The 26,359-nt window shown below is 46.9% G+C and overlaps 1 protein-coding gene across 1 annotated transcript in view; it reads right to left on the bottom strand.

Moving 5' to 3' along the window:
• Positions 1-26,359, bottom strand: part of GCN1 (GCN1 activator of EIF2AK4) — a 433,190-nt gene that overhangs the window by 141,801 nt on the left and 265,030 nt on the right. Inside the window, 3 exon segments of the mRNA XM_029571925.1 lie at positions 5,043-5,111; positions 13,315-13,535; positions 22,933-23,112. Coding sequence (XP_029427785.1) covers positions 5,043-5,111; positions 13,315-13,535; positions 22,933-23,112 — 470 coding nt within the window.

Raw genomic sequence — 26,359 nt, 5'->3', positions numbered from 1 at the left:
GTGGGTTCGTCTTAGGTTCCCCCAAGGCACTTGTGCCCGGGATGGCAAGCTCTTAAGCTGTGTGTGACCAGGTCTGGAAGCTCGTCCTTGGTGAAGAAGCGTCTCATGGTTCGGTAGGGTTCTGTCCCCGGGAGTTCCCCTTCCTCCAGGGGTTGTGACTCCTCATCTGAGATGTCTGTGTCCCCGAAGGTGGGGCTTCTGGGCAGTGGGATCACTTCCCTGGGCATAGAGGGTCCTGGCATGTTGAGGTCCTCTGGTGGGCCTGTGACCGCATTGTAGGAGGCCCCGGTTGTATGTGGACGAAAGTATGTAGACCTTTGAAGAATTCCATCCAGGGAGCCCCATTTGAGGGGGGTCCCACTGTGTGATGCTAGGTCCGGCGTACCGCTCGAGAGGCTGGGGTCCAGTACCGGCTGGGGAGGGCCATGAGTTGGGTCCCCTAGGGCCTGTTCGCACTGTATACACAGGGCCGAGGCCTCCTCATGCTGTGCAGCTCTAATGTGGCATGCTGGGCAAAGGCCCTGAGCTTTGAGCTTATTTTCAGGTGGTGCCATGGCTTGTGCGCGTACAATACAGTTGTGCGTTCCGGTATGCGAAGTTGCGCGCGTGGGTTGGTGCGCGCATGCAGAGAGGTGTGCGCGATGTTGTGCGCACGGGTCGAAATTATGTGCCCGGCACAGTGAGCGCGTGGCTATGCACTTCGCTTGTACGCACAAGGTATTTGTGCGCATAGCTCGCCTCTGTGCTCACGGATCGAGATGGCGGAGAGGGCTGCGGACAGGGCCAAAATGGTGACGGCGACCACGTGGACAATATGGCGATCACCTCGGAGGGTCTCCACATGGGAGGACCTTCGGGTCTTACCAGGATCTAGCCCTGCTAGGGCAGATCAACCCGGTGGCACTGGTCCCGGCTGATGACCTGTGCGTCTCCTTGAGCTTTGGAGACCGGAGACTTTTAAATAGATTTCTACCTTTACCTTGTCCCGGCGCTTCCCGGTTTTGTTCCAGGCGGTCTCCAGCTGCGGGGGGAGAGGGAAATACCTTCACCACCACGCTCGAAGTTGCACCCGCTGCCTCTCGTCCTCACCCGATGTTGGGGGCTAGGTCCCCGCCGAGGGTCGACCGCCGGACTGATGCTTACCTCTGAGGGATTGCGGAAATCACTTCGGAAATCTCGACTGGGGAAGGGACCCAAAGGGCGTCACCGCAGGAGAGCGGGGCTCGTCTGTAGAGGTAAGATTTCTTCTTAATTTGGATTTCTTTGGTAAAATTTACTCTAACGCTGTGCTAGCGTGCATAGAGTCCCTAACTGCTATGGAGACGGAAAATACTGAAGAGCTGCACTTCCTGCAGGGGTATATGTACTAGAGCTGACGTCAGATTGAAATTTAATCCATCTCCAACTGCTATCGGGAGTACACTATACCCATTGGTCCTGAGTCCATCTGCTACATGCTAGGAAAAAGCGGATTCAGCTCATCTCTTTTAAAAAGGCGGACCACCTTTGGCAGACCACCTTTGGATCGTCGCCTTCCATAGCCTGAACTCCTTGGCCCCGCTCCTGCGGTAGATTAGTATCCTCATCAAACCCCCCCCCCCCCCCCGGGGGTTTGGATGGTGGATCTGGTTCATCCTGGGATGTGGAGTCCGAATCCGTCCCTGGAGGCACAGACCGTAAGGGCCTCTTGCCCCTTAGGATGGTCCGCCCCCTCCCCAGAGCCTGCACGCTTCCGCAGCTTCTTATGAGAAGCCTGTGAAGAGAATTTTTCCCGATTCCTCCTAGCCTCTCTCTCCTTAAAGGCCTTGTACATCAGCAGGACAAACTCCGAAGAAAAAGAGGAATCAGACTCAGGAGAAGCTAAATCAGCCCCCTCGAGGTCACTCTCAATTGCAGGGGGAATAGGGGCTGCAGTCACCTCCCCCTCGGGGAGAATTCGCTGCGGAGATAAGGAGGGTGGTGAATACCCCTCCCCCATCACATCCGCGTGGCTGCCCGAAGGGAATTCAAGATGGCCTCTGTTCCCGCGCTCAGCGGGAATGGATCAACTGGGGCCGGGTCGGCTGCCTGGAGCTTTGCGGAGGACCGAGGAACCCTATGGCGATCTCCCCGGGGCAAAACAGAGGGGCCTTCCCCTCTGGGCAAACAAGCCACACAAAGGCCCTCCCTGAAAGGCGCACGCGTGCCACAGGTGCAACAAGCCAAACCCCGAGGCATCCTTGCCGCGGCAAGAAAAAGTATAAAATACAACAGAAAAATAATAATAATAAGACCGAATAAAAAGCGCGGTGAAAAGCAGCGAAACGGCAGCACGGCTGAGGGATAGAGAAATAACGGAGAGACGGCGCAGCAAAAAGTAACAAACTTTTTTTTTTTGGTAAGGCTTGCCAGATCGCTGTCCTGGGTTCTGTAACAGGGCCTGCTCCTGTAGGGGTGAGTGAGCCGGGCTCCCCGGTATCACCACGACGCTGCTGATCACCCAATGCAGAGTCCTTGACCCTTACAAGCAGCGGTCTCGACCAGGAGGGATGGTCCCCTCAGGACCTAGCAACCTCCTGGGAGATGGACAGAACCGCCGTCCTTCCTCAGCTTCTAACAAAAACAATTTTTTTTTTTTTTTTTTTTTTTTTTTTAAATTAAAGGCACAGACTCCCAGAAAATGTACCAACTCTAAACCTGACAACACCACTACACTAAGCACTAATTGTCATCAGGTAATCAGCAGAGACCATAGGTTTTGCACCTCTGCCACCTGCTGGAGACAGAGTAAGACTGAGGGACCATGGGTGGCACCTCGCTATATATGGCAGGGTAGTTTTGAAAAACTTCTCTGTCTCCACCTGCTGGAGGGGAGGCAAAACCCATGTGTCTGGACTGATCCAGGTACATACAGGGAAATAATTTTCTCCGATTAGTCTTAAATGTGTTACTTGCTAACTTCATGGAATGCCCCCTAGTCCTTCTATGATTCGAAAGTGTAAATAACAGATTCATATCTACTCGTTCAAGACCTCTCATGATCTTAAAGACCTCTATCATAACCGCCCTCCGTCGTCTCTTCTCCAAGCTGAACAACCCTAAACTCTTCAGCCTTTCCTCATTGGGGAGCTGTTCCATCCCCTTTATCATTTTGGTTGCCCTTCTCTGTACCTTCTCCATCGCAGCTATGTCTTTTTTGAGATGCGGTGACCAGAATTGTACACAGTATTCAAGGTGCGGTCTCACCATAGAGCGATATAGAGGCATTATGACATTTTCCGTTTTATTCACCATTCCCTTCCTAATAATTCCTAACGGGCTGATACAGTAAAATGCGCGGGAGAGCCGGCGCTCCGAGGTGAGCGCCCACTCTCCTGGGCGTGCGATTCTCTATGCTAATGAGGGCCCATGGTAATAAGGAGGCGCTACGGACACTAGCGCGTCCTTAGCTCCCTCATTGGCAGAAGCGGCGGCTGTCAGCGGGTTTGACAGCTGACGCTTAATTTTACCGGTGTCGGTTGTCTAACCCGCTGACAGCCATGGGTTCGGAAAACGGACGCCGGCAAAATTAAGCATCCATCTTCCAACCCGCGAGCTGATTTTTTTTTTTTTTTACGATTTTTTTTTTTTGGGGCCTCCGACTTAATATCGCTATGATATTAAGTCGGAGGGTGTACAGAAAAGCAGTTTTTTCTGCTTTTCTGTACACTTTCTGGTGCTGGCAGAAATTAACTCCTGCTTTTGGGCAGGCGTTAATTTCTGAGAGTAAAACGTGCAGCTTGGCTGCACATTTTACTTTCTGGATCATGCGGGAATAATAGGCTATTAGTTTCGGGGGGTTGGCCACGCGTTTTTCACGTGCTATTACCCCTTACTGCATAAGGGGTAAAAATAGCACGTCAAAAATGCGCAGCCATATGGGGGCTAACGGTGCACTCGGTCGAGCGCACCATACTGCATCTGCCCAATTGTTTGCTTTTTTGACTGCCACAGCACACTGAGCTGACGGTTTCAAAGTATTATCCACTATGAAGCCTAGATCTCTTTCCTGGGCGGCAGCTCCTAATATGGAACCTAAAATCATTTAACTACAGCAAGGGTTATTTTCACTTATCCAGTTAGTGTGGATAAGTGCATCACCTTGCACTTATCACACTAAATTTCATCTGCCATCTGGATGCCCAATTTTCCAGTCTCACAAGGTCCTCCTGCAATTTATCACAATCCGCTTGTGATTTAACTACTCTGAATAATTTTGTAACATCTGCAAATCTGATTACCTCACTCATATTCCTTTCCAGATCATTTATAAATATATTGAAAAGCACAGGTCCTAGTACAGATCCCTGAGGCACTCCACTGTATACCCTTTTCCACTGAGAAAATTATCCATTTAATCCTACTCTGTTTCCTGTCTTTTAACCAGTTTGTAATCCACGAAAGGACATCGCCTCCTATCCCATGACTTTTTAGTTTTCTTAGAAGCCTCTCATAATGACCTTTGTCAAATGCCTTCTGAAAATCCAAAGACACTACATCTATCGGTTCATCTATATCTACATGTTTATTAATCCCTTCAAAAAAGTGAAGATTTGTGAGGCAAGACTTGCCTTGGGTAAAGCCATGCTGACTTTGTTCCATTAAACCATGTCTTTCTATATGTTCTACAAGTTTAGGAGGCTCATAGATAAGTATATATTTTAATTTGAATGGTTGAAAGTTTTTTTTATATAACATATAGAAAATAATTTTTTGCAGTATTTAAGATAATTTATGAGATTAAATATAGGTTGAATATATAATTCACTCTGCTTCCACATGATAGTCTGGAGCCCATTGCAGGCAGGAGACTGTGGATTAGACTTTGAGCACTATATTAAACTAAAACCAAATTCCTTAAATTGTATTGTAATTTGAACTGAGTGGGTACCTTTTTTGCATTTTGTTGCTTCATTTTTTGGTACTAAATTTGCTGCCATGAAACTAAAATTATCAGCAGGAGAACCTAGAATGAATACTATGGAGGCCAGTATCTCACTCAAGAGCCTTCAAACAGTGCTTACCTTAGGCACGGGATCTAAGAGGGAGGATTTCAGGCCAGGAGTCACGCTGGGAAGGTAGGGAGCCAGATCCTGAAACAATCAAGTCAGACAACTCAAGACTATATTGCTTGATTTACTTAGATTGTTACCAATAGACACAAAATGGCAAACCCAGCTTAGTAAAGCAACAGATATAAACCATTTGGAACAGCCTCCATTTGCCCATTGTACCAGCCTTACTGTGCCATCACTAGAACCCTCAGTTTTCTGTGGCAGATTTTCCAATGTTCTGCAACAATTATTTGTAGTAATTTCTATTCCACCCAATAACCAGAGTCTGCAAAATCTGTGGCAGATTTTTCAAAAATATGTGATCAATATGCAAAATTTTGCATAAATAACCTATCAGTGATCCTTCAGGCACTCCATTAGTTACTTTCTCTTCATCAGAATGAGCCACTGATCAACATTCTCTGAGTTATGTTTCTTAACCCATGAGTTCCAACCCAGTCCTCCGGGAACACCTATCCAGTCAGGTTTTCAGGATATAGGAAAATTGGTTCTTACCTAATTTTCGTTCCTGTAGTACCATGGATCAGTCCAGACAGTGGGTTGAGCCTCCTGTCCAGCAGATGGAGCCAGAGAAAAACTGAAAGGGCATACCATATAAGGACAGCACTCACCCTGCACCCCTCAGTATAAGTGTTATCAAAGCAGAAAAAACAAATGCAAATCGAACCAGAATAAGATCAAGCAAGTAACAAAACCAACAAAGCTAATATAATGAGAACATTGAACAGTGCAAGAAAAAAATCAGCTCTTGTCTATGTGTTAGATACATCCAGTGCCAAATCATCATGTTACATCAAAGATCTGCAAGGAAGAAGGCATTCTCCAGAGCTGAAAAGGAAAAAACTATGAGTGGACTGACAAAAGAAATATGGGAGGGAGTCTGGACTGATCTGTGGTACTACAGGAATGAAAATTAGCAGGTAAGAACCAATTTTCCTTTCCCTCTACGTAACCGGATCAGTCCAAACAGTAGGATGTACCAAAGCTTCCCTAAGTAGGGTGGGACCGAGACAGTCCCCGCTCGGAGCACATGTCTGCCAAAAGAACCAAAAACTGGCACCACTACGTCAAGACGATAATGCCGAGCAAAAGCATGCCTAGATTTCCAGGCAGCCGCTCTGCAAATTTCCCGAGGAGAAACCAACTGGCTCTCTGCCCAAGAAGTAACCTGCGAACACAGAGAATGGGCTTTTAGTCCCCTCTGGGCCTGGCCAGCCCCGACAAAGATATGCCGATGTGATCACCTCCTTTAGCCAGCGAGCAATGGTGGCTTTAGAGACCTTCTGACCTTTATGAAGACTACTCCATAAAACAAAGAAATGATCGGAGACTCTGAAATCATTAGTAACCTGCAAGTACTGAAGGAGAACACGCTTAACATCCAAGCGTCGGAGATCAGTACCCAACATGCTAGCAATATCCTCCGGAGAAAAGGCAGGGAGCTCCACAGATTGATTGACATGAAAAGAGGAAACTACCTTTGGCAGAAAAGAAGGGACCGTCTTTAGAGAAACCCCCGAATCAGAGAGTCGCAGGAAGGGCTCCCGGGAGGATAAAGCCTGCAGCTCGGAAACCCTCCTGGCTGAGCAAATAGCCACGAGGAACACAGTCTTAAGTGTGAGGTCCTTGAGTGTGGCCCGACGTAGAGGTTGAAAAGGTGCGGCACAGAGAACCCATAAGACCAGGTTAAGTTTCCAAGACAGGCAAGTAGCCCTGACCAGCGGATTCAAATGCTTAGCCCCCTTAAGAAATCGAACAACATCCGGATGGGCGGCCACCGAGTAACCATCAAGCCTGCCCAAAAGAGAGCAGAGAGCAGAGAGCCGAAACCTGAACCCGCAAGGAGTTGAAAAACAACCCTTTAGAGAGCCCGTTCTGAAGGAAGGAAAGAACCAGAGAGACCGAGGCCTTGCGCGTCGACACCCCAGCCTCCACGCACATATTATCAAAAACCCTCCAAACCCGAACATAAGAAAGAGATGTCGAGGTTTAACGGGCCCGCAATAGCGTGGAAATCACTTCCTCCTTGTAGCTCCTCTTCCTCAGCTGCTGCCGCTCAAAAGCCAGACCGCAAGACAAAAGCGATCTGCCTGATCTAAAAATACTGGACCTTGTCGCAGGAGGTTGTGGAGGTGAGCGAGACGAAGAGGGCCATCCGACGCGAGATCCACGAGGTCCGCAACCCACAGTCTCCGAGGCCACTCCGGCGCTATGAGAATGACCGGCCCATGGTGAAGTTCTATCCTTCTGAGATCTTTTCCCACCAGAGGCCAAGGAGGGAATACATAAAGGAGGACATTGCTGGGCCAGGGCAGGACCAGAGCATCCACACATTCCGAGCAGTATTCTCTCCTGCGGCTGAAGAACAGAGGAGCCTTCGCATTCTTCAGGGTGGCCATCAAGTCCAAGTGGGGGACCCCCCCACCTGCGTACAACTAGATCCATCGCCTCGTCTGACAACTCCCACTCTCCGGGGTCAAGATGCTGACTGAGGAAGTCGGCTTGAACATTCTATTTTCCTGCAATGTGGGAAGCCGCCAGGCAGTCCAAATGGCGCTCTGCCCAAGCGAACAATAGGCTGGTCTCCAGGGCTACCAGGCGACTCCTGGTGCCCCCCCCCAGCGATAGATGTAAGCTACTGTGGTGGCACTGTCGGAGAGGACTCTCACCGCTTTGTGACGGCATCAAGGGAAGGAAGAACTTGAGTGCCAGTCGAACCGCCTGGGCCTCCAGTCAACTGATGTGCCATTTGGATTGGATCGGAGACCAAGAGCCCTGCGTCGATTGAGACTGACAAACCGCTCCCCAGCCGGAGAGGCTGGCATCCGTCATCACGACAATCCACTGGTGAGTCTCCAGGGGCATGCCCCTCGACAGGTGGTCGAGAGAGAGCCACCACTGCATGCTGATGATGGTAGACTCAGGAAGTGGTAGGGGCGCCCGAAACTCCTCTAAGACCGGCTTCCAATGGGCCAGTAAAGCTTTCTGCAAAGGACGCATATGCGCAAACACCCAGGGCACCAGATCTATAGTGGAAGCCATAGAGCCCAGAATTTGAAGGTAATCCCAGGCCGTGGGTATCAACAGAGATAAGAGATGCTGTACCTGCTGCATGAGCTTGAGTGCACAGACCTTGGGCAGGGAGAACTTGGACACGCAAGTGTCAAAGCGAGCTTCCAGAAATTCCAGAACTTGAAAGGGCAAGAGGTTGCTCTTGGAGTAGGTGACTATCCACCCGACTGACCGCCATCACACCCAGCTGCTCCGACTTCGCCCGGATGAGCTTGGAACTGAAAATGCCGGACCAGTATGTCAAAGCGAAGATACTTCTGGTGTTCCTTGCGAATCGGGATGTGAAAGTAAGCTTCTGTGAGGTCGAGCGAAGCCAGGATCTCGCTGGAGTGAATCGCTGCAATGACCGCCCTCAGGGTTTCCATCTGAAAATGGGAAACCTTGAGCACCCAAGTTGACTCTCTTGAGGTCCAGAATCGATTGGAAGGAGCCGTCCTTTTTAGGGACAATGAAGTAGATGGAATAGTGGCCGGATCCCTGTTCCTCTGGAGGAACAGGGACTATGGCTCAGAGTTCCAAGAACCTGCCAAGAGTCTGGCATACCACTGCCCGTTTTCGACTGCCACATGGAGAGATCAGGTAGCTGTCGGGAACAACCCGAGCAAATTCTAACGCGTAACCTTTATCGATCACATCAAGGACCCACTGATCTGTGGTGATTTTGGCCCATTCCCCAAGGAAAAGGGACAGACGTCCACCTAAGGCGGGAGAGAAAGAATGGGCCTGCCTCATCTCATTGCGAGGACTTGGCGGCGGATCCATGGGGATTGCCATCCCAGAACGGTCGACGTCCTCGAAAGGAATGAGACCATGCCTGCAGAGCCCTCAGACCCACCAGGACCGGGTCAACGGTATGGGAGGCGGCGGCAGAGGCGGGATCTTCTTCGAGCACATAGATTTCAAGTTCAACCAGAACAAAAGGAATAAGCGGGTCCAGCTCCTCCCGCTTAAACAACCTCAAATCCCATGGGTCATCTCCCTCCACGGGGGGATTATTGAGAGAAAGATCTGGGTCGGCATCTGGATCGGGCAGCGGAGTGGGAGGAGGAGGAGGGTCAGATGGGTCCGACCCACCAGGTACAGTCCTGACTCTAGTAGTACCCTGCGAGTCTGGGACGCCAGAGCCCTGGCTAACAACCAAACAAGGGATTTTTGCCGGTGGAGGGCCCGGAGAGGGATCCTCCTGCACCTCCAAGCTTGCTAAAAAAGTCTTGTGAAAAAGGAGCACAAATTGTGGTGAAAAAGGAATATGTGCCCTGACGGACCCCTTGGGGGGGGGGGGGGAAGAGGGCTCCTCGGGGAGGGTCAGAATCGGCATCAGGAGATCCCATAGAGCTTAAGTCAGGCAGTAAAACGACAAAAATCCGGCTCCCCTCCCCCCTGAGGATCCGAGTCTGCTTGTGAGGTCTGGGCACAAAATGGCCACCATTCCTGCAGTATTTTATGTGGAGGATGGCCCGGACACATGCTTGCCGACCCAACCTCAGGTTGTCGACTTCAAAGGAGCCACGGAGGGTCCCTCCCCTCCGGGCAAGCAGAGCCCATTGCGGGAGAGCCGCGAGGCAGGCTCCCCGTAGGCAAGACAAAACGCAGACCTCGGCATCGGTAAGTCAGCTGTGAGTGAATCAGCTGAGCCTGATTGCTGCAAAGCGGGGAAGCCAACTGAACGGCCTCGAGTCGTTGCTTTCCCTGCCAGACGGCCCGGAGCCGTGAAGAACTGCCTTTTTCAAACTTTTACACTGAAAGTAAAAAATTCTGCTGTGTCTCTCTTTTTCTTTTTTTGAGAAACAGTTAAACAGGCTGAAGGGTTTGTGCCACAGCAAAGGAATTAAACATCTCTGCAAACGACCCGAGGAATAATCACATCTCAGGGTCACCAGTGCAAAAGAGGGGGAGTGACTGGACCACCAGTATCACCCCTAGGCAGGGAATTAGGCTACCGGGAAGAGACCTAGGCTGAATTACTCAAGGGGAAACACCCCCCCCCCCCCCCTCCAGGTCTCTACAAGAGCCTGGAGACAGAACTGTCTCCAGAGAAAAAAAATTCACTGTTCCTGTATACTTTTTTAGAAATACTTGCTTGACCCAGCGAAGAGAAAACAGAAGACTTCGTAAGAAGAAATAAAGAAATATCACTAAGAAGAGGGAACCGCAGGTTCATCCGTCTGCATCTTCTGGAACTAGAGAAATACTGAGGGGTGCAGGGTGAGCGCTGTCCTTATATGGTATGCCCTTTCAGTTTTTCTCTGGCTCCATCTGCTGGACAGGAGGCTCAACCCACTGTCTGGTCTGGTCACGTACAGGGAACAACAATGAATATGCATGAGATGTATTTGCATGCACTGCCTCCATTGTATGCAAATTTGTCACATGCATATATAGATATCCTGAAAACCTGACTAGCAGGTGTGTCCTAAAGACTAGGTTGAGAACCATTGGCTTAACCAATTTCTCATCTGGTTTATAATTTTTGTACTTACTCCATTAACAGTATTATAAAGAATATAAATCTGGGGCTGGCCTTTGGATGAATGAGACAAAGTCTCTGTTATTGATGGGGAATGGGCATATTGCAAAGGTGTTGCACCTTTGCAATATGCCCATTCCCCATCAATAACAGAGACTTTGCAAAGTAGGATGCAAAGTAGGAGGGAAGATGGCAGCCAATACTATAATGACCTGCATGTGCCTTGCCATTTAGTTACTAAGCGCTAACATCATTAGAAACTTAGAGAGAGCACACACTTCTACAAACACTTAAGTCCTGAGTTCACAAGGACAGGATTAACATAGGGTAGGGTTATGCAACTCTGGTCCTCAAGCCATAAGCCAGTTGAGTTTTCATATCCATACTGAATAATCATAAGAACATAAGAAATTGCCATGCTGGGTCAGACCAAGGGTCCATCAAGCCCAGCATCCTGTTTCCAACAGAGGCCAAACCAGGCCAAAAGAACCTGGCAATTACCCAAACACTAAGAAGAGCCCATGCTACTGATGCAATTAATAGCAGTGGCTATTCCCTAAGTAAATTTAATTAATAGCCGTTAATGGACTTCTCCTCCAAGAACTTATCCAAACCTTTTTTGAACCTAGCTACACTAACTGCACATCATGAGATGCTGTGTTGATTTAGGTGTGTGTGTGTAGTGGTCTTTAAGCAAAAGGCAGTAACAGCTTGAAGCTGGGGTGACAAATGTTTACACTAGCAGGACTACAAATCCCAGGATTCCAGTCACCTAGTTAAAGAGAGGTGGTACAAGAAAAGGGGCTGAGTCAGAGGGAGGTGCCCTCAACTCTCCAATGGGCTGCTAGTTTCCATAACAGGAACAAGAGGGGAACAGAGCACAGATCAGAGCGGGCTGGAGGAGGTGGAGACAAGGGGCACCTGGCAAACAATGGAAGGTAGTGCTGAGGAGGATGACCCTGATACAGATGGTCATTCCCATTTCTAAACAGTCTTTATCTAGAAAAAGCAGGGAAATTGTGGCCATTCCCCATGAGGATTTGGGGAGAACATGTCTTGAAAGCAACTAAAGGCTAAACTTTTGAAGTAATGTATTAGAAACTACTGCAGAAGGCTACGCCTGTTAGAGCACAACTCAAGGGAAACCCAGAGAGGGAGAGCTCTAAAAGAAATAAAAGGACAAGAAACAGGGAGAGGAAAAGGGCTTATTTCAAATCCCAGGGAACACTAATCAAGCGGGTGGCTAATTCAAGAAGAGGAGATTTTGCTGCACTTAAGGTTATTGGCTAAAACTTGATTAGAGAGAGAGACAAGCCCATTAGTGGCAGCAGAAAGGCTGAGCTGTATACACCCAGGCACATTAAGCTGAAGTTACCTTAACCATTGCTGGGGCAGCTTACATGTGTGTTGATTGGTTAATTTGTGTTCTGAAACCCTAATGCTGGAAATGCTGAAGCTGTGTGGTGAAAGTTTAGCACTTCTGAGCTGTGCTTGATAAAGTCTGTTCCTGTATGCTTTTGGGGAAACTGGTGTTTGGAAACCCTGACCATTTGAGTTTGAAAGGTAATCCCATTAATTGCCTATAACATGTACTGCAAACTATATCAATTGGAACTCCAGGCTACAAGGGTTATTTATCTTAGTCAATCACTTGGAAACGCTGGCATGGAATCCTTTTAATTTGTGCAAACCAGCCCATGAGTAATAGGACTACAGGCAATACTTTTCTGCAGGTGTTTGTGTCTGCTTGAAAGCTTAAAGGTTGAGTTCTTTTAAGCCTTGCTAAATACCTGCTCCAACTGTTGCTGCTATGCTTGAGTGTTAGCTGTTACTGAATAAACAGAATTTTGGAAATTGAATTATGGCTTGGTTTGGAGTCATTACTAAGGACTAGAATGGCATAAAAGGTTTTGGGAGACAGAAATAGAACATTGCCAGAAGTGTCATGAGGAGTTTCAAATCCAGTTCCAGATTTTGTTTGGAGTTAAAAGGGGAGATTCCCCATGGTTGCCAAAGACATAGGGGAGCAGAAAATGTGGGAATACAATCTTCTGAATGGAGCTGGGATTATTGGTTGACACTGGTAATAAACTCAAGATACCCAAGATTTGCAACAGCTAGGGATAAGGACCCCTTTTGCCTTAAGGTAAGAGGTATATGATTTATGTGCAGGGGGGATTCTGGTCATAGAAAACCCACTTATGTGTACAGGGTGTTCCACTTCCTGAAAATCCTAAGACCCAGCTCTTGAAATTGCTCATACTAACTTGCCAGGATTGGCCACTGTTGGAGACAGGATGCTGGATTTGATGGATCCTTGGTCTGACCCACTATGGCATGTTCTTATGTTCCAGAAATCAGACCCACAGTCACCCTGAGACTACATGCCAAGCCACAAATGCATTTTGCATGAAATGCCTCCATTACATGCAGATACATCTCATTCGAATTCACTGTGGATATCCTGGAGGGCTGACCAGCTTGCGACACTCAAGGACCAGAAATGTGTAGCCCTACATGTGTTGTTAATCTCCAAAAGTTGATACAAAAGAACCCACCAACAGCCACCACAATATCCTTACTGAGAATTTAGTATAACCTCTACCCCCTCAACAGGTACTAGAGATAACTAACAGAGTGATGTTTTCAGCCATTCGCTAAATTACTTTCTTCAGCTCCTACCTTCTGATCCGTAAGCGAGTACATGTTCCCAATGATCTGAGCTGCCATTTTCCTGGTGTCCGTGGAACGGTCCTGAAAGGCTCGCTGAACAATTGGCATTATCAGGGCCAGAGAAGGTGCATCAATAAAGTGGACAAATTTTGTGTCCAGCAGGGTCTGCAGGCACTTCTGGGTCTTCCTAGATGGATCTGTCAGAGCATCCAGCAGAATTGGAGAGATTGCTGTACGGAGCAAATTACCAGAGTTATGCAATTCCAACCTAATACGGATTAAGGCAACAGAAAACATCAGCATATAGCATCTATAAACACAATCCCAGACATATAAGTTGAAACTCCATGCATAGGATTATAAAGAATGTGTAAGCATTCTACTGTAATACATTTTTTTATATACAGTCCATGTTAAATCTATTTTTTAAAAACAGTTCCAATAATTTGTAATCAGGTTTAGATTTAAATATAGCTTAAACAGTGCTTAACACATTCATTAATATAATTTGTATAAAGTCATCAGTACCCAAAGCACTACACAAGATAGAAAGGAATTTTGTTATCAGATTAGTCTCTCAATTCCTGCAAGAGGCAGAACCGTAACAGACCAGCAGCAGGTCTGATGGCACAGCAATACCTCACAGAGCTTGGAGAAGTTATCTTCCAATGGTCCCATCTACCAATACTCATTTCTCCACTTCACCAATTTTACCACTGATTAAATTCTGAGGGGAAAAAATGCTCCTTAGTTCAATGCTGGGTCATGGGTTTAATACTCAGAGGAAATGTGTCCATTAGTTTTGCCTTTAGAAGGAGGGATGAGTGTCTCCCGCTGAGGCACTAAAACCACTTCCTGCAACTGCTATCCTTATCTAAACAACTAGAACAAACAGGCACATAGTTCTATTTTCCTACTCAGGATTTTAAAATACAAATATTTATTCATGAAGAGCAGTGGTTCCCAACCAGGGGTCTTTCAAGGGGTCCTCTAGAAGAGAAGCAAGTAAGTTTATCTAGGGGGAAAATAAGCAGGCTGTTGCCACAGGCCAGGAGAGAGAGAATAGATACACGGAAGAAAGCGGGGTTATCAGTGGTGAGAAACATTTCTCACTATTGCCACGTACTCTGCATCTAGCTTGACAGAGAGGAAAGCTGCACCAGGAAAGTGAGTAGAATGGCTCAAAGTAGGAAAGGAAGAAATGAGTCTGAAATGGACAGTAAAAAGGGGTAAGACAGCAGAGAGAAGGAACAAGACAAAGAAGGAATGAGGATAAAAAGGGAGACAGAAATCCATGATTGAGCTGGTTAAGGAGAGTGAGAGTGGATGGAAGATTATCAGGGGAAAGAAGGAGGGGACCCTTCAGGAATCATGATGGACAAAGGTAGAGAGAGGAAAGAGGGATAGAGGACCACCATAGTCCAGAAGGGAAAGATGACCACCAGAGATCAAGGAGGAGGGAGGATGAGATTATAGTCAAGTGTGGATATAACATTAAACACACAAGTTATTTAGGGGTATACACAAACAGAAATGGAAATCTCATTAGCTGCCTTCCCATTGAAAAGTAGGCTTTTGTTTTGCTTTTTCTAAAATTAACTTTTGTGACTTTTGCTGTACTTTTGTAAAAACTGTAAAAGGAAATAAAGTATACAATAAAAACAGGCTAAAAGGAGGTGAATTTTCAGGGAAGGTAAATTTCAAAACTTTAGATGAGTTAACACCTGTTTACCCAAGTAAATAGGCCCTTTTGAAAATTACTATTCCCCACCACTGAAGGTAGAAGTACCTACGCTGTGTACAGCCAATATATTTTTACCGTGGGGGGGGGGGGGGGGGAAGGAAAGTACATGCAGAGATTTAATTCTGAAATCCTCATGCTTACTTTCACGCATGTACTTTACACCTGCTTCAAACGCAGATGAAAAATATGCAGGAACAAAAGTACTGGCTTTCCTCCACCAGCCCGAGTTTTCCAAAGGAAACTCCATGGGTAGCTTTCCTTTGAAAATTAGATTGCAGGTATCAGTACTGATCTTTTGTCAGGGCATGCCAAGTTGCCAACCTGAAACTTTTTTGAACTTGGTTTCTTTTCCCCATTGTTACTGCATTGGAAGATGTAATAGCCTCAACCTTCACTTATGAGGACAATTTTTAAACAGCTTTGGAAATTCCCTTCTTACTTATTCAGTTTAGACCAAAGTTTTATACATCAGAATGATTCTGGAGTATCTCTCATTATTTCTTGTATTATAGCATATACAAATTATATGTGTGGGGGTCCGTGAAACTTTTTGAATCTGAAAAGGAATCCATGTTTCCATGAAAGGTTGGGAACTCCTGATGTAGAGTGTTGAATGCATGATAAAGCTTCTGACTGGGCACTGTGAAGGTAAAACCAGTAACAGAATTTAGGAAAAGAGGATCCTTAGCTGTGGTAAAGTGAGGAAAGAGCCAGAAGGTTATTTGGTGGGCAGACTGGATGAACTTTGTGATCTTTATCTAGTCATACTCTGATCTCAGCCAGGAACACTGCACTGCCACCTTCAAAAAAAAGCTAAAGACGTGGCTGTTTGAACAAGCCTACACTTGAATTATCTCCCTCTGCCATATCACACCCCCCTTCTAACTCCCCCACCCTGAAGTCCACAAGCATTTGTATTATAGTTATTGTTCTATCTCTTGAAAAATCTTCTCCTACCTCCCAAGTTCACCTATATTCCTCTCGGTTCATTATATTTATTCCCTTATTACCTGTAAACCGATGTGATATGTCTATGAACATCGGTATATAAAAGTTTTAAATAAATAAATAAATAAATAAATAAGAGATATGGCTAGAACACCAGAGTCTGTTTTACTCTATCAGGCCGATACAGTAAGGAGCAGTAGGGAGAGCTGCGTTAGTGCCGGGCGCACCCGCTGTTGCCGCATGCACAGTCCGGCTCACCTACCGCTCAATACTGTATGTAAATAGCTTGCAAATGCAAGCTGCGTCTAAGAAGCGTCCGTGAAGCGTTAGGCCCGCGCAACCCATTTTACTGTATAGAGCGCTATACAGTATCCTGGGTGCGCTGGCCTAACGCTTCACGGACACGCCGGTATCTGTCATTTCAAATGTCACTTGAAATGACAGGTACCAGGAAGTGGATGGTTTTCCTACGCTCGGAATTGCCAGTCCTCTCTCCTCTCCTCCCGAAGCAAGCAACGAAAGCGGAAAAAACGAAAAAAAAAAAAGTAGCAAGAGAGAGAGGGGAGAGAGGACGGGCAATCCTACGCTCGGGATTGCCAGTCCTCTCTCCCCTCCTCCCGAAACAAGGCGCGAAAAGCAGCCTTGCTTTTCGGGAGGAGGGGAGAGAGGACTGGCAGTGAAAAGCAATGAAGCGACTTACTTTTTTTGCAGCCCAACTCCGGAGACGGACATCGGCGACGAGGGACCGCGGCTCCCCTGCCTCCAGCTGCCCGTGAAGATAGACGCATCGCACGGGCGAAAGCAGCCCCTATGCGTGCAATTGGCCGCTCAAGACGTGACGTCACATGCCATGACGCCAAACATCGTGACGTCACATCTTGAGCGGCCCAAATGCACGCACAGGGGCCGCTTTCGCCCGTGCGATGTGTCTATCTTCGCGGGCAGCTGGAGGCAGGGGAGCCGCGGTCCCTCGTCGCTGATGTCCGTCTCCGGAGGGGGGCTGCAAAAAAAGTAAGTCGCTTCGTTGATTTACACTGCCAGTCCTCTCTCCCCTCCTCCCGAAGCAAGGCTGCTTTTCGCGCCTTGCTTCGGGAGGAGGGGAGAGAGGACGGGCAATCCCAAGCGTAGGATTGCCCGTCCTCTCTCCCCTCTCTCTCTTGCTACTTTTTTTTTTTTTCGATTTTTCGATTTTTTCCGCTTTCGTTGCTTCGGGAGGAGGGGAGAGGACTGGGGCTGCCCCAGAGACCAGCACCCATGGACGCGGCTGGGGCAGGGGGAAAGTTTGCCGCCTACCCTTACCCCTGCCTCTAACGCAGGGGTAAGGGTAGGAGGTAAGTTAGCAGGTTAAACGCGCGGCAAAACGGCAGGGTAAAAAAGCGATCGTCGGGGCGCGCGTTCCTGTATGGGAGGGAATAGCTAATTCGATCGTTTACATGTAATATACATGCCGCGGGCGGAAGGGTTTACCCGGTGATTTAAGGACGCGGTAAGAGTAGGTTAAAAGGGATTGTGTATCGCAGGAAGGGCTAACGCGGCCGAAAAATGGGTAGAAAGCGGGTTAGGAGCAGGGTAACCGCGGCCACACTTTACTGTATTGACCTGTATATAAGTAGCCACCATTGCTCTGATGGAAGATTCTCTGAAGAGCCTTGTGTGCTTTTTTTTTTTTTTTTTAGTATGACCAATAATGCAAAAGTTAATTTATCATGAAACAAAAGTAGTAGAAACTAGCAATCCTCTTGAAAAAGTTTGTTTTAGCAAATAAAAATTAAGATATAAAGAAATACACCTCTGCTTCAGGCCCAAAGTAGAAAGAACAATTTCTTGGTTAATGTGACATACAAATACATATTCTAACAATTTAAAACAAAAACTTGAATTAGCACAAGTTTAATACCTGCCAATAGTAGTAACATTTGCCACTATCTTTAAGGTAATCAAGTTCAGAATGTTTAGAAAAAAATGGGTTAATGAACTGTAATAAGTAATAAGTAGGCTGAAAGCTTAACGAATAGTGCTGCTACTGACAACATTCTTACTAGGGCTAACGTAACCCTTTCTTGTATGTGTTGTGTGCATTTTTCTATGTATCTACAGCTAGGCATATTCAGCATGCTCTCTCTATTCAGGAAGTTCTTTACAGCTCCATTTTAGGAAAAAGATTTTTTTTTTTGCTTAGAAAGTCTTCTGAAATGTACTTTTAGCAAAGGTGTGGAAAGTAGAATTTGTAGGATGATATCTCATGTTTTACCCCTGAAAGCAGAAAATATGAATCATAATAGAGAAGAAACATACAGTTCAGTGTACTGACAGGCCAAAACCCTGTCACAGCAAGAGAGAACTTTTGCCCAGATGAACCTTAAAACAGCACTGTCTCAGTAAACAAAGAAGAAATCTTGCCCTGACCAGAACAGAAGGATACCTTATCAGATCTGCCTGTTCATTTAATTCTTTTTTTTTTTTTTAATAAGTTTGTAAGTTCCTGTGTAAATATTTTTAAATAAATGTTTGTAAGTTCCTCTGTAAATAGGAGCACAGCAGAGGGACAATATGACTTAAGCTCATAAGCAGGTGTCAGGGACAAGCCAAGGCAAGTCCATAGGTCAGAAAGACCCCCACCCTTGGAAGAAACAGGGGGTAGTTAGAGAAAAACACTCTGACACACAGCTTGGCATATAGATGTGGCAGGATCCCCTAAAGTAATGAGGAGGGGGAAAAGACCTGTAATGCAGCAAAGACCCTCCACCCACCACACGATTATGCATATTTATCAGATGGAAAATATAAGACAGGGGGGCAAAGAAGAAGAAGTGAGTGAAACTAAGGGCAAAATCCTGGGAGCAGACCCGAAGAGTGAACTTTGAGATCCTGATGGAAAGAAACAAACTTGTGGCGAAGCACACCAGAAGCAGACCAGCATTCCCTGCTATCTAGGAGGGGATCACCTAATATGAACCTAATGGTGACCAGAAGAAATGCATAGGGCATCAACGCTGTAGTCCTGCCGTGGCCTCACAACATGCTGCTGTATACCCACCAGATGCCATGGAGGAAAGACAAAGTGATAAGGCGGATAGAGAAGCATCTGTAAGACATGATAGTGGCTCCGGAGTGGCCGGTCTGTCCTAGGTTCGCAGACCTTGTCAACATGGCCATAGACAGGCCCTGAGGTTCAGCCATCTAGAGAATCTTCTCCATCAGGGACCTAGAAGATCTATTCTTGCACCTCCTGCATCACTGCTGGACTCCTGGTTCCACCCTGGCAGTTGATATAAGCCACTATAGTCGCATTGTCCATCAAAACTTTCACTAAACGACCTCATAATCTTGGAAGAAAAGCACATAAAGCTAATCGTACTGCTCTCGTCTCTAACCAATTGATAGACCAAGAAGCCTCTTTCTTCAACCACTGGCCCTTGCCCATCTGATCCTGAAACACAGCTCCCCAGCCTGAGAGATTAGTATCGATAGTGACCACCACCCAATCCGGAACTTCCAGAGGCATTCCCTGTTCTAGATTGGCCTGAAGTAGCCACCAAAAGAGACTGTACCTGCTTTCCCCCCTCAGCCGACAAAGGATTCCATCGGGAGAGAAAAGCCCTCTGGAGAGGTCGCTTATGTGAAAATGCCCAAGGGACAGACTCCAAGGTTGAAGTCATAGAACCCAGGACCAGCAAATAGTCCCAAAACCTGTCCTCCTTGAGGAATACTCTCCCCTTCCTTGTGTCGAACCATGCTCCTAAATATTCCAGGGACTGAGAGGGAACAAGCTGGCGCTCTGGAAGATTCACCATCCAGCCTAGTGACTGTAATCGGTCCAGCACCTTTTGCACAGAGATCCACTGACTTTGCCCTGATGAGCCAATTGTCCAGATATGGATGCACTAGCACTCCTTCCCTTCTTAACGCCGCAGCCACCACCATCACACCTTGGTAAACATACGCAGTACCATTGTTAAACCAAAGGGAAGAGCTTGAAACTGAAGATGTTTCCCAAGAATCATAAACTGGAGAAAGCTTTGGTTGTCCTGCCTGATGGCTATGTGCAGACAGGCCTCTGTCAGATACAGAGACACTAAAAACTCGCTTCCTCGTATCGCTGCAATGACTGACCTTAAGGTTTCCATGCAAAACTGTGGAACTCTGAGGGCCAAACTTATCTTTAAATCCAGGATGGACCTGAGAAACCCTTCCTTCTTTGGAACCATGAAATAGATGGAATACCTCCCCATTCTCTATTCCTCTATGGGAACGGGCGCTACAGTCCCCAGAAGTTTCAAATGACTCACCGTCTCTCGGACCCCCAATTGCTTTGCAAGTGGACCGTAAGGGGAAATGACAAAGGCATCCCTGATGGGACAAGCAAAATCTAAAGCATAGCTGTCTCTTACCACCTCGAGGACCCACTCCTCGAAAAAAAAAGTGATAAATGCCCTCCAACAAGTGGAACCAAAGAGTGGGCCAGCCTCACATCATTGTGAAGGCTTTGCGCTACCTGAACCTGTCCCAGAATTGTCCCTGGTGGCTCTATGGCAGACAACTGGCATTGTCCCTGGTGGCTCTATGTCCTGGCAGACAACTGGCACTGCGGCCCCCCAGAAGTTACTTGTGCACCTTGGTTTCACCCAGATGCTTCATAACCTTCTCCAAGTCTTCTCTAACAAAAGGAAGTGCTACAAGCTGCGACTTGGACCAAACATCTGCTGACCAATTCCACAACCATAGCAGATGCCTAGCAGACACTGCAGACATCATAATCCATGAAGAGGTCCTGATTAGATCAAAGTCATCGGCTCCATACGCCACTGCTGCTTCCAGCCAATCTGCCTGTTGTACTTCCGCTGCTCCCGCAGGATGCGATTTCTGCAATTGCTGGATCCACTGGAGGCACACCCTCTGCTCCAGACTGCTGCACACCGCAGACCTGATGGCCAGAGCGGAAACCTCAAAAATCTGCTTGAGATGGAGCTCCAACTTTGAATCCTGCACATCCCACAATGTGACGGAGCCCACTACCAGAATAGTAGTTTTCTTGGTGACTGCAGACACCAAGGCATCCACCTTTGGTAGAGACAACAATTCCAAGGTGTTCTCCGGTAATGGATAGAACTTCGCCATAGCTCTTCAGACTCACAGGCCAGACTCAGGAGTATCCCACTCCCTGACCACCAGCTTCTTCACAGGCTTGTGGAAGGGAAAAGCCTTAGCCAGCTCTGCACCCTCTAAAAGTCTGACTCTTCCTGCGGTACCTTGATTCCAAGCTCCTGAAGAACCTGTGGAATCAGTGGTCCAAGTTCCTCTCTGCGAAAGAGTTGAACCACCTCGGGATCGTCCCATTCAGCCACAGGCACATCTTGCGGATCCTGGATCAAATCTGATGCATCCTGCAGTAGAGTATCTCCTGGGACTCCCTAAGTGGCCTCCTGCAGATCCTTATAATCATCCATATTATCCTGTGGGGCCCCAAAACCCAAAGCCAAGCTGAAAAGATGTCGAGGTCTCTAAGCACACTCTAAGGAGGATTATACTTTGTTCGCATTTTAACCCCCCCCCCCCCCCCCCCAAGGAGTCAAGGCCGAGAGTCAACTTGCCCCCCCCTCCCTTTCCTGGCCAGAAAAGCCTTGTGCATCAGGAAAACAAACTCAGAGAAAAAAACCAGAGTTATCAGAATCCTGCATCCAGAGGGAAATCTTCCCCTTCCAGGTCATCCTGAACCATCCCAGGACACGAAGCAGCTAGGAAGAGATGTGGAGAAGGACCGGGCTCCCCCAAAACTGCGGGACATCACATGGCCAGCCACGCGGCAGCATCTAACAAGGTTGCAGACCCCCCCACCGGAGAGAAGTGCCCTAGGGGAAACTCTGGCACAGCACACTGAAGATGCAGTGAAAAAATGAGGGGAGGGCCCTGCCGACACGCCTTTCCCACCAGCAGCACACCCAGCGTATAGGCTGAAATAATTGAGCCGTGAACACAATTCCCTGCAGGCCCGGCAAAGAGCAGAACGCGGCATGACCAAAAATGCACACTTAGTGCCTGAAACTAGTCCCTCACAGCACTGCTGAAAAAACAGACACTGGGAAAAACTCGCCTGTTGCACTGTACCCCTTCAGTCACTTGTCCCTCCCGAACTAAGAAGCAAAACAGCAGCAGAGAAAAAGAAAAAAATTAAACATACTTTTTTCTTTTTTTTTTTTTTTTTTTTTTTTTAAAGAAAACTTTACTAGGAAAAGAAGGGAAGCCAAAAGAAATAAGATACTTCCCTGTATCTTTGATGGAGTGGACAGGATCACCAACAGGTCACAGCGCTGTCTTGTGAAAACTGAGGGATCTGGACCACCAGATGTCAGCCACACGGTAACAGGAGCGAGCTAAAGAAGGATCACCAACCTTCTGCTTGTCTGCCTTGACCATACTATCCCTTCTTAGAGCCAATGGTAGCTTCTGGTTTTCACATTGGCACCAAGAAGGATAGCATAGCAAAAAAGGCAACAATTTAACATTTAAAATAATTTGAAAATAGAAGGAAGAGCAGTTACAGCAAGACAACACCCTGATGCAGTGATTCAAACACAGACCCTTGTCAGAGAGTTCCAGTTTCACGACTTACTAAAATACATTTTAATTGCAAAAGAAAAAAGAAAAAAATGTGTTAATCAGATATTGGCTGATGATTATATATAAGGCAAAGAAGGTGTTTGATACCAGACATGCCTATTATGATGGCCACATAGATGGTAAAAATATTTATCTTAGAAGCTATTCTCTTGATATTGATTACATTTAAAAGTCCCTTCCATTTGAGCACCATTGACATATTATTTTGATAGGGAAATACCTACAGTACATGAATGCATTCTTTTTTGAAGTGCCAAAAAGTGAAATATAAATTTAAAAAAAAAAAAAAAAAAGTTACTATAATCAAGGAATCTTACCCAGGATCTCTGGATTCCTGATAACAGAGCCGATCTGCCTCAGAGCCTGCTGCCCAGCCTTTTGTACTTTCACATGTGAGTCTGTCAGGACTTCCGTCAGCTTTGGCACAATGTTTGGGAGACAGGACGACAGCTGTTTAGGGGCACAATATGCCATAGCACCCAGGAGTTCCACAGAACCTAAAATGTAAAAGCCATCACTATAATTAAGAACACTAATTAAAAAGATAAATCATAGAATTCACTGTAAGCTGCTTAAGAAAATGCAGGCACCCAAGAGCTTATTAGAGTTAGGATGAAGGGATCTGGGACTCTCTCTCTGGGTATCAGTGTGAGAGGAGTTGGAACTCTTTCTCTAAGTGAGACACTATCAGTGTGAGGGGATCTGGGGCCCTCTCTTTAGGTGGGGACACTGTCATTGCGAATGGAACTGAGACTCTTATCTCTGGGTTGGAACCCTATCTCTGGGTGAGATGCTGTTAGTGTAAGGGGAACTGGGACCCTTTCTCTAGGTGGGATGGGACACTGACAATGTGAGTGGAGCTGGAATCCTATCTCTGGGTGAAATGTTGTAAGTATTAGAGAAGTTGGAACTCTATATGAAAATTTGGTTATCTTCTAATTTTCATTCCTGGAATATCACAGATCAGTCCAGACACATGGGTTTTTCATCCCTACCAGCAGATGGAGACAGAGAAGAAAAGCTTTACTGATACTGTTACTTAAGATAGCAGCCCTCATACTGAAGTCCCTCAGTATGACTTGTACCCAAACCAAGATGAGATATAATCTAAAACTAACTTCATCACCTCTACATTGAGCAGGGAAAAGATTGAGCCCCCCTCAACTGGAGCCCGTTCATCAAGAAAGGGGATTGAAAAGTCCCGAACGACATTTCTCCACTATTTACCCACAGAAAACAGAGCGGTCTTTCCAGAAAAGGGGGGGGGAGCACCACTAGACTGATCTGTAGTATTCCAGGAATGAAATTAGCAGGTAAGAGCCAATTTTCCTTTCCTGATCATACCCTAGATCAGTCCAGATGCATGGAATGTATTCAAGCTCCCCTAAACTGGAAGGGAACCTGAAAGACTGGCTCGCAGCACACTCTCTCCAAAACCAACTGACTCCAGCGCTTAAATATCCAGACGGCAATGCTTATTGAACGTGTGCAGAGGAGACCAGATCACTGCCCAACAGATCTCCTGAGGGGACATCAACTGAAATTCCACTCAGAATGTCGCCTGTGCTCTAGTAGAATGAGCTGAAGCCCTTCAGGGCTTGGATGCCCCTTACAAATGTAAGCCCTCACAAAGGCCTCCTTCAACCATCGAGCAATCGTGGCCTTCGAAGCCTTATTTTCTTTATTTGTTCTTCCAAACTGAACAAAAAGATGATCAGACCTCGAAAACTGGTGGTGACCTTCAAGTAGCACAACAGAACCCGAAGAACATAAACAAGTGAAGCTATCTTGCATGCAAAACAGAAGAGTCCAAATTCTGAAGCGAGGGAAGCTCTACCTTCTAACAAATGAAAGGCAGAGACCACCTTCAGTAAAAAGGAAGGTACAATGCGTGGAGACACCCTATCCTCTGAAAACTGAAGGAAAGGGTCTCCAACAAGAATATGCTTGCAGCTCTGAAATTTTCCTGGCCGAACAGATGACCACCAGGAACAGTACCTTTAAGCATAAGGTCCTTCAAAGGCACCTTCCTGAATGGCTTGAACAGAGGACAACAGAGGACCACAGAGAACCCACAACACCAGATTAAGGTTTCTTACCAGAGGACACAAATGATTCACTCCTAAGTAAACTGACCATATCCAAATGTGAAGCCAGCTACACCCCGTGCACCTTAGCTTGGAAACATCCTAAAGTGGCTACTTGGACTCTTAGTGAATTGAAGGCAAGACCTTTCATTATACTGCTTTGTAAAAATGCCAGAGCATGAGATATTGATGCCCAAAGTGGGAAAACTCCCTCTCAAAGGCACCATATCTCAAACACTTTTCATACCCAAACATAAAACATACGCCAGAGACATGAAAGGTCTCCTAGCCTGCAACAAAATGGTAATGACTTCTTCCGAATAGCTCCTCAAGCACAATCTGTTTCTTTCAAAAGCCAATCCATGAGACAAAAGTGAGTGCCCAATTCAATAAAATTGGTCCTTGAGTCTTTAGTAGATGTCTGAGTCTTAGAGAACCATCTACTTATAGATTTACCAAGTCCGTGAACCACGGACAACAAGGCCACTCTGAAGCTACCAGGATCACTTTCCTCCAGTGTGCCTTAACACCTCTCCTATTAGTGGGCAAGGCAGAAAGATGTCCAACAGAATCTTGCGGGGCTCCAGAAGGACCAGAGCATCAATTCCCTCTGCCCTGATCTCCCGCCTATGACTGAAAAAGCGAGTTGCTTTGGCGTTCCACCTCGATACCCTCAGGTCCAGCTGTGGAATGTACCACCTGGCATAAATAAGCGTCATTGCTTCTTCTGCCAGCACCCAGCACCTGTCGATTTAGGAAGTCTGCCTGTATGTTGTCCAATCCAGCGACATGAGACACTTCCAGCGCCATCAGATGCCGTTCCACCCAGCAGAAAAGCTGCTGAGCCTCCCAAGAGACCATGAGACTCCTGGTCCCCCCCTTGGCAGTTGAAATCCGCCACCATTGTTGCATTGTCTAATAGGACTCTCACTGCTCGATTGTGCAATTGAGGAAGAAAGGAGAGTAACATTTTGCAAACCGCCCTCATCTCTAACCAACTGATAGACCACGATGCCTCTTCTGCTTGGTACAGGCCCAGTGCTGCTTGGCCCTGGCAAATGGCTACCCAGCCCTGTAGACTGGCATCAGTGGTCACTACCACCCAATTCTGGATTTCTAACTCCATGTCCAGATCCTAATTGGTTCAATAAAGCCATCAGGAGAGACGACCTGGATTCCCTCCAAAGCGGTAATAGCATTTGGAACTCCTCTGACTGCAGACTCCAACGAGATTGATGCGCCCTCTGATATGCGCAAATGTCCAGGGAACTAGATCTAGCAGAGACGCCACAGAACCCAGGACCTGCAAATAATCCCAGACTCTGAGTATTGAAAGCTGTAATAACCTCCAGACCTATGCCTGCAACTTCGGCACCCTGTCCTCTGGTAGACACACTTTGCCCAGTTTGGTATCGAAGGGGGCTCCAGGTACTCTAGAGATTGGATCCAAGTTGCTCTTTGCCAGATTCACTACCCATCCCAGGGTAACATCTGCATAATGTGGTGGACTGACTCTGGACATAGATCATTTGGCTTTATCTGAATGAGCCAGTCATCCAAATAGAGATGCATCAGAATGCCTTCCCTTCACCATCACCTTGGTGAATGTCCAAGAAATCAATGCTAGCCCAAACTGGAGCATTCGGAACTGAAAATG

Source organism: Rhinatrema bivittatum, chromosome 11 (assembly GCF_901001135.1).
Source record: "Rhinatrema bivittatum chromosome 11, aRhiBiv1.1, whole genome shotgun sequence".
In the NCBI taxonomy this organism is placed as follows: domain Eukaryota; kingdom Metazoa; phylum Chordata; class Amphibia; order Gymnophiona; family Rhinatrematidae; genus Rhinatrema; species Rhinatrema bivittatum.
This window is presented reverse-complemented; position numbering and strand designations above follow the sequence as displayed.